At 44.6% G+C, this 9,140-nt stretch overlaps 1 protein-coding gene across 2 annotated transcripts in view; it reads right to left on the minus strand.

Annotated features, from left to right (window-relative positions):
• Positions 1–1,227: 1,227 nt before the first annotated feature.
• UBAC2 (UBA domain containing 2) overlaps positions 1,228–9,140 on the minus strand; it is a 158,988-nt gene continuing 151,075 nt past the window's right edge. For both annotated transcript variants that reach the window (XM_015587385.2, XM_006909394.3), the window contains one exon: positions 1,228–2,544. In XM_015587385.2, the coding sequence (XP_015442871.1) occupies positions 2,437–2,544 (108 nt within the window). In that variant the 3' untranslated portion in view covers positions 1,228–2,436. The remainder of the gene's footprint in view (positions 2,545–9,140) is intronic.

Consider the following 9,140-nt stretch of genomic DNA (forward strand, 5'->3'; position numbering starts at 1 on the left):
CCCCCGCCGCCCCTGGCATGGGTCACTATGCATGAGGCACCACAAGTTTTCCCTTAGGGAGTCTGAACAGCCTGAAAAATGTCCAAGTGTCTTGATAAGAGGTGTGGGTGTTCTCAGGAATTCAAATTCCTGCAGCAGGCAGCTGCAGCGTGCAGCAAAATCTGCAGGAACCAAGAGTGGGCCAGGGACGGGAACCCCGGTAAGACAGAGAAACATGGCCGAGTAAGAAGTCTGTGGTGTGTGTGTGTGTGTAGGGGGCGAGGGGATGACAGGAATGTTTCAGAGGGTGGTGACTGATGAAGGGGGACAATGGCCTGGTGGCTGCATGAAAAGGATGGAAAATAATGGCCACCGCTGGGTAGGTGAGACCTCGGAAGCTGCAGGGAACTAGAAAGGAGGCTGAAAGGAGTCAGGAAAAACCTGAGGCTGTCACCCAGCTCTGCCACTCTTAGGGGTATGTGTTATGGTCACACCACCTATAGCGACCTCAATTTCTATTCTCTAAAGACTGAAGTAGAGGGTCACTAACGCTCTTTGTAGCAGGACAAGGATCTCTGGAATGGAATCATGTTTGTGAGGGCATCCTGACCAGACAAAAAACAAACAAGAACTTCGGGTGGTTAATCCTTTTCAATACAGGCTTCATACCGTGATCTGCACAGTGGGGCTCTTGCTCCTCATCCCCTGGGAGGGAAGCAATGGTCTCAGGGGAGTGAGAATTTCGCCTCTGGTTTGGTTTGACTCTGCTAGGTGCTGTTCGAAGGTGAGGAGGGACATAGGAGACGGTGTATTTTTAGACACAGTTGTTCTTTCCCCAGATTTTTTGCCTTGGAAGGCAGAGGTTGGATTTAGGTTTGTCTCAAAGGTCGTACATGAATCTACCGTCAGCACACTCAGGCCGTCCTGTATGTGCCCTTGGTCAGTCGAGGATGTCTCCACTACCGTCGACTGTCCTTACAGCCTGTGCTTGGGACATGCTGGGCTCCCAGAAAGCTGAGCAGCCCGGTGGCCTGGTGGCCTGGGTAAGCCTAAGAACGGGGCCTCACGGGGCCAGTCTCAATCACAGGAACGAAAGGCTTCTCTCACTTCAAAAAAAGCACCCAAATCTTCTGAAGAGAGATGAGCAGTCTGGCTTTTTTTTTTTCTTTCTTTCTTTTTTTGGTGGTAAAAAGTACAGCCTGGAACAAAGTTTTATTTAGGTAAGTCTAATAAAAAAATACCAAGAAGTAAAACACATTAAAAACTTTATTTTGTTTCATATCTGTCCAAATTTACATCAATTTGATATATTTCTACTCATTTTACAGAACACAATCATTGCAATTTCCTTAAATCTCAAGAGTGACCCTGCTTTAGATCTTTTCATGTTCGTCCACCTCCGGCCTTCTCCACCTCTCTGTGATGGAATCCTCCACGGTCTACTCTGCCTTATGCCGAATTTCCGGTCAATCCTTGGGGCCAGGGAGAACCTGCTTCTAGAGGGGATGGCCCTGCAGCTGGGATGAGCAGAGTGTTTTCTTTTCTGCTCTAGGGCTGAGCCCACGCTGAGCCAGCCACCGAGCAGGTGGGTCTGGCCCCGTATTGCTCCAGCCTGCCCACTGTCCTCTTTGCTTTCTCTTTGCCTCATTTTCACCCCAACCTGAGTGGGTAACTGTGGATATTCTATGTAAAATTAACTCGAGTTAAGTTTCATGGAGTATTCCAGATCCTAGATTCAGCATTTATCATCATTATTTTTTAATGGAAGTGGGGAGGAGGAGGGGGTGGAAAATTCCCTGGACAAGAATGGGCTGGGACAGTATAGAGTAGAATTTAGTTCTGTTTCTCCTTCATCACCTAGGCCTGGCCAGCACTGCACGCAGCAGATAGGTACTGCTCACCCCCTTGGAAGTGTGGACACTGAATAGTCACTGGAGTTTGAAAGCCAATTTGAGAAAAAAAAAAAAGAGATGAAAAAAGTCCCTGTGGAATAATCTGACATGTCCTTTCTTAAAACATTCCCCTTTCTCCTTTTACGGCATTTATGATCAGATATAATGTAGGAAGATGCATTATAATAAAAAGAATATTATAATAGCAGTAATTTCTCATCTGGAGTGTTCGTCAACTGCTTGCAGATATCTGCAATCTGAATGCATTTTAAACATTAGAAACGAGTGATGATTCTTCAAACTAAGGAAAATACCCGATAAAAAATAAAGATAGAAAACACATGCTAATTTAATGGCAAACTTAGAGTATGGAAATGTATTTTCGATACTCTTACAGTAACGATCTTGGAATTAAAGGAGGGAGCGCGAGAACCACCCTCTGCCCAAGAGAACAGTGAGAACGTAGGTGCCAGACGGTGCTGGGTGCTCAGGCTGATTCGGTATCGGGGACAGCGCCCGCTGTGGTCAGCAGCTTGGCAAGCGCCAGTGTTGTCAGCTGGGACCGTCACTGCTGCAGCAGGAAGTTGGTAGCCACATTAAGGTCATTGTTTGAAGCTCTCAGGGCTTCCAAAGCATCACCTCGAGAAAATCCCATCTCCATGAGCCGTGCGACCTGAACAGAAACAACACCAGAAACCTGATGAGGCTGATGGCGCTGCCAGACGTACGTCAGCTCCAAAATGCTCTTCATGTGAGTTTTGTAGGACAGGCTAAAAAACAAACTATTTTTCATTTCAGTGTGAAATCAGATGTTTAAAAAATTATAACAGGCACATTTTAAAGTGGTTACTATTTACAGCCAATAGATACACATTATCTCATTGAATCCTCCTTTTAGAGACCAGAAATGGGGCTCCTGAGGATCAAGTGACCTGCCAGGATGAGCAGAGGGTGGCTGAGGAGAGGGTGGCTGAGCTCGTGGGACCGGAAAGCACGTCTGTGTAAGATACCTCGTGCTCATCCGCCTCACCACACTCCTTCAGTGACACATCTGATTCCTGAGGAATAACTTCTCAAGTCGCATTTCCTACTGCATGCAAACAATCGTTTAACTGGAGATTTATTCCTGATGCTGGTAGACACTGACAATAAAGATGCTTTTGAGTTCTTGGCATCACACAGCCAGAACTCATCCCGTGTGTGCCCATACGTTTTTAGCATTTCATATTAGTTGTAACATTTGCTAAGTCCCCAGCCTGGGGCTCTGTAGGCAGTAGCAGCCATGTGTGAAGCGGGGTGACACAGGGGCAGAACCGCTGGAAAGAGGCAGGTAAAGCCACAAGGGCAGGGAGGATGAGGCTTGCATTTTTTTTGACCACAAATCCTGAACCTGTGAATATAGAGGTTTCCTGTACTTTTACATATAGGCAGCCTCCAATGTCAAAATAGGCAGAGTTACTAAAGTTTATTTATAACCTACTTTCCCATTTAAAAATGTATGATAAAAATATTTATGGCCCTGGATGAGCTATAGGCATCTATTTTTCGTACTTACATTAAAATATACTACATTTGCAATAATACATAGTGAAAACTGATACCCTTACAAATGTTGAAATTTTTAACAATGTGTTGTTTAAAGAGGCTTCTGTGGGCTGAGGACTCAGTTACCATTTCTAATCTTTCCCGTACAAAAAAAAAACGTGCTCGGTGCCAGCCAGTGTTGAGAATGCCGGATATTGCTTTCCTACTCCTCCTTCCCCTGCCTGGGGGAGCCAGGTGTACGTGTGATCGTGGGGCGGGGCGTGGGGTGGCTGGAGGAGCGAGCAGGGGGTGGGAGGGGTCTAAGTCTGCGAAGAGAGGGAGAAGGTGCAGAGCGAAGTGAGCGGTGGGTCGGGGAGAGGACTGGAGTGACTTCTCAGCACCGCCCAGGCCCAGACCCCTAGAACCCCTGTCCTTCAGGGAGCCTTAAGGAGAGGCTAACCCAACTGAGGAAACATGGCACGGGGGACACTTCTCAGAAGCTGGGCTTCTAGCCAGTGTTTTTCAAACTGAGACTGATCCCTCATTAGTGGGGTCATGAACAGTTAGTAGGTTATGACTAGGATTAAAAAAATGGGTGAAGTATGATATTCCATAAAATTTCATTTCAGTTCTCTACATTCACACACATGTATGCAGCGGGCTGTATTTCTTACTGTGGGCTGTGGTCAGAAACCTTTGACAGCTGTTTTCTATAGCAACAGTCAGTGCCGCGGGTGATTTCCAGCTCGACTCCCCCGGCTGATGGGATAGTGCAAACAGAATGGCAGGAATTTTCTGGTTTCATTTCCCACTCAAAGAAAGAACTGGTTTTTTTAGAATATCAAGAACATTCTTCGGTCACTGGCTAAGATGGAAAGTTCTTTGGCAAAGGGAGCAGAATCTGCCCCTCACTTGTTGCCATCTGTGGGACTGCAACGGTCCTGATTTTGCCCTTTGAGGTCGACAGGAAGCACCCCAATCCCTTTTCTGCGCAAAACACTTTGAAGGCCGCCTCCTCCTCTCCTCAGCCTTTCTGCTTCTCTAGGCAGCACCCCCAATCCTGGTTGGTCCCAGGCCATGCGGGGCCACGTCTCCCACCCTCATGGTGGTGTTTCCTCTGCTGGAAGACTCTTGGCCTTGGCCTGGTTAACTCCTTCTCATCCATAGGTCTCAGGGTGCTTGGCCCTTTCCTATGTCTCCAGACTAGGAAGAACTCCAGAGTAAAAGTCTCACGGCCTCGTTGACCTCTTTTCTGTGCTCCTTACAGCTCTGACTTTTACCTGTATTTGTAGGGTTGATTGCTTCTCCATATCACTGTATTGTAAGCTTTCTGAGAATAAGGGCCCTGGCTGCTTTCATTCATTCCTGTGTTTCAGTATCCAGCACTTTCTAGCCTTCCTCCCCCAATGCTTGCCATTTACGCCATCTCAGAATATGGTGCCCAGAACTGAGCATAGTACCGCTGGCATGCTCTGACCAGGGCAAAGGGCAGCTAGACTGCTGTCTTCCTGTGATCACGACCCTTATTACAGTAGAGGAATGCTTTAGTAGTGTGCATACACGTGTGTATTTGTGTTCACGTGCCCTCGTGTAGCTACATCAGACTGCGGTGTTCAGTTAAGTTGGAGCCTGCTAAAAACCCTCAGGTATTTTCACATGAAATGATCTCAAGCCAGGTTTCTCAATTCTCACCCTGTAAGTTTACATTTGATCTTCTAGGTTTAGGACACTGTACACATCTCTGTTAAATTTCCTGTTTTCTAGCCAACTAAAACTATTTCCAGTTTAAATTCTGTTGTCTACTATGTGAATCAGCTCCACACACTTATATCATTCCTAAATCTGATTAGCAAACCTCTACAAAGTATTCAAGTTATTATTGATGCAAATGTTAAGCAGGGAAGTTCAAAGATGAAGCCCAGAACTCACCGGAGACTTCTGTTTCTATTCAAGTGGCTAATTAACATTTTAAAAGAGGTTTTTAATCAGTTTTAAACCCACTTCATATTATCATTATCCATTACGCATGTCACCAACATATCTCTTAAGGTGATGAGATACTGTCAAATGTCTTGGTGACATCCTGTGTCAACAGGAGCAGTTTGGTGCTCACAGCATATAGACCACAGAATTCTCTTATGTTCACAAGTTGATAATCTAATTTTAGGCTTCTGCCAGACAAGAAATATCAGTTTTGCCATTCACTTCTCAGAATTAACACTTTTGCCTTTCCTGGGTAGGCATTTCAAACTGAGTATTATCTGCTTTCTCTACTCTGATCAGCATGCTTGGGGACAGGGGCCACAAGATATGTACTGGACGCATGCATGTCAACAGAGAAGAAATCACCTCATCGATCCAGGTAGTCTTACTAGGTTATTTCTGCTACTGGATTGAAATAAGCTTGTATGATACTTATTCTGCTTATTTCCATTAAGGACGACTCTCTTTAGTAGAGCCAATGTAGCCCAGTGAGGAGGTGGGCAGCTCTACCTGCTCTCTGTTACCCACAAACATGACACCATGGCCCAACAACTTAGCCATTCTTAATGACTTTAAGAGGGTGGCAGAGACTGTCCTCATTATCATCTCTTTGGCACATTTAGTACTTTAAGCATAGCTAAGGACTGGCTGTTTCTTTGCACCTAGCCAGCAGGAAAAAAATCTACTTGTTTGGCAAATCATGACTTATAATCTATAATTAATCCACAAGATGCTGATGGTGGGCTGGCCGTGACAGAAGCCACCAAGGCAGAGCAGCAGCTCAGGCTCTAGGATCTACAGAGCTTGCCCACTCCAGAGAGGTAAAAATCCCTCAGGTCTAGGATGTCTGGAGTGTGTCCTAGATCGATAAGTGATATCTGGTGTAAGGAAGAAAGCTTTCTCTGCATGCAAGACTTCTCCTGAGTCCATTCTCTCTCATGCACACAAACAACCACACATGCGCCGTCACTGGTTTTGATAACTAAGCCAGGTTTTTTTTAGGTCTTTGTTGAAGAGAGTGTTTGCTATTATATGCTTGCCGTGGCTGGCTGTTCATCCTGGCTTTGGAGCTTTCTGTGTTTTTTAGGGGTGAGAAAGTAGGTGTGATCAGAAAGTTTTCATTGCTGGTACTTTGACCAGATGAAGAAACCCAGGAAGTAGGAATAGTGTTAACATAGTACTTCTTTTTAAAAACTGAACAATTACACTAAAGAAGGGTATCTGTACGTTTCCTAAACTTACCTGTAGTGTCCAAAACTGTAAACATCCATGGAAAAATAAAATTGAATGCTTAGGCTTGGGTATGTGGATAATAATTAGGCAGAAAAAATGAGAAGTACAGAGAACGGGGTTCTGACGGTGTTTTCTAACTGCTTCCATCTCACAGTGGACAGCCCGTGGATGGGGACCCCCCACAGCCCTGAAAGTTGGCCAGGCCTTCTGCTGCGGTCCCTCCCTCGAGTGGTTCAACAGTTCACAGAACGGACGATAAGGAATGGGGCATGACCCAGCAACATGGAGAATGGACATCCATAGCTCTCTTAGATGGACTCTAACAATTACTGTTGTGGACCTTAACATCTGTTCTGAGAGCTCCAACGTGCCCAATCCTAGTGCAATTCATTACTGTCTCTGTGTGACATGCTTAGCACGTGACACATGAGTTCCTGTGCTCAAATGGCAGAAAGGAAAAATTGAGGTCCATTGCAGACCTGTGGTCAGGTAAGCCAAATGTAGACTGGATTCCAGAAGTTCACAATTCCTTAAAATAAAAACAAAAGGGAGGCTGGCAGTTGTTTTAGATCTGACCCAAGTGCAAGAGGATCATCCTAGCCACCACTGCTGGCAGGTGGGGACCTAGTCAGTGGCAGAGAGAGCCTGAGCCCTGGAGTCAGGCTCTACGTGACCATGTATTCACTGTGTGACCCCAGGCAGGAGACTAAAGCCTCAGTTCTCAGTTTTCTCACAGTTTTGAGGATAAGAGATGCACGTGTAACAGGCCTAGAACTGTGACTGGCACATAACACATAACAGGTGCTCAGTAAGCATTACCTCTTGAACAGTGACAGGGCTGGGACTGGATGTGTGAAGGTCCCTCCCTCTGAACCTCTCAAGCCTTAGTTCTGAGACTGACAAAACTGATGGTGTGACAAACCACCCCTGGGCTTTCTTTCGGCTTTCTCTTTAACTGTTTCCACTTCACTAGTTTTGTATCCTTTGTTGGTCAAAGAACTGATGTGTCTTTTTACAACAATCAAACGCAGGCTCATTTTCAGAGAGGGCCATGGCTAGCATGTAGTGGCTGGAAGATTGTCTCAGAACAGAAAAGCCACCCCCTCTGGCACCTTGGTCATTGCCATCAAGGGAGAGGCTCATGTGTCCCCAGATGATAGGCTCATGATTAAACACTGGTTCCACAGCTAAGTACACATATATGTACACCAACTGCCATGGCTAAATACAGCCACGCTTAAAAACAAATGCAAGTGAATTTTGCTACTTATTTCTAGTGCTTAAGTGGCATAAACAAGAACTGGTTCAAGAAAACTTGTGATGAGACCGAATGAAGTCAGAAAAATAGGAAAAATCTTTTTAAAAGGTGAGCATAAAATTCTAACAAAAAGCCCACATTATTTTTGTGACTCTTGATAACACCTTACTTTATATCTGTATAAATTCTAGGAAATACTCAATTCTGATGATCATATAAATAATGTTATTTATAGATATTCAGTCTACCTCCCTCACACCCATTCAAAGCATATATTTTATTAAATAAATGAAATCTCACCAAAAATCTAATTTGTTTTCTCTACAGACTGTTTCCTGTCTATTTAGTTCATCTATAGTAATGAGAACCATCTGTTACTTGATCAGATCTAACTAATATCTAAGGGAAAAGAAAATTTTAATGTAAAATCTCTTGATCCTATATGACCAAAAGACAAAAATACATGATCAGTTTAAATCAAGTTGTCAAAGTACAGAAATATCATTAATTTGACAAATATTTACAGACAATTTCTGCTGTTCTAAGGCCTCCCCTAAATAACCAGAGGGTTAGTGAGCGGGTTGGTTTGGTGACTCGCAGGTTGCGTTTTCCCTGGCAGATGATCTCTGTGAGGGCTGCAACCACACTTGCCTTGTTTCCCACCCAGCATAGAGTATGGCACACAGAAGGCGCTTGGGCTTTGATCAGAAAAGGAGTGTAAGTTTAGCGATGTAAGATCTTTAAGGAACTGACAACTTAAGGAGAAGACAACCAATAAACATCTTGGGGACAAAATGAGAAAGCTGGTAAAACAGAATTCTGGCAAAGAAGATGCTAAAATAGAGACATTTTCTGATTTAAGCAGAGTCCAGAGCGAGGCAAAAGCACACTTTTTATCTCAATCAGTATTGATGGGCAGGGTTTGCAGCTGTCTTGCAGTAGAAGCTCTGGCAGATTTTTTTTTTTTCTTTTGTGTAATGCAAGTTCCTGATTTAAGCTTGATTGCGAGGCATCTACTTCAGTGATGGCTATCTGGAATAAACACATTGCCAGCTGCATGACTAGATAAAGAGCCAGGTTGCTTCCCCCAAGTGAGGCCTTTTTGTTTTAGAGATCTTGGTTGATTTCTATAACTGACCATTTGGGCCAGTTTTTTCTCTTTCACCACTTAAATTTCCGCTCTTATGTTTTAAACTCACCAATAAAGAGTCAACCCATGAAACCCTAGACCCCTGCCCTCAACCCCAATAAAAGTAGAACCCCAGGCCCTC

The sequence above is a fragment of the Pteropus alecto genome, unplaced genomic scaffold (assembly GCF_000325575.1).
Source record: "Pteropus alecto unplaced genomic scaffold, ASM32557v1 scaffold13, whole genome shotgun sequence".
Taxonomy (NCBI): Eukaryota; Metazoa; Chordata; class Mammalia; order Chiroptera; family Pteropodidae; genus Pteropus; species Pteropus alecto.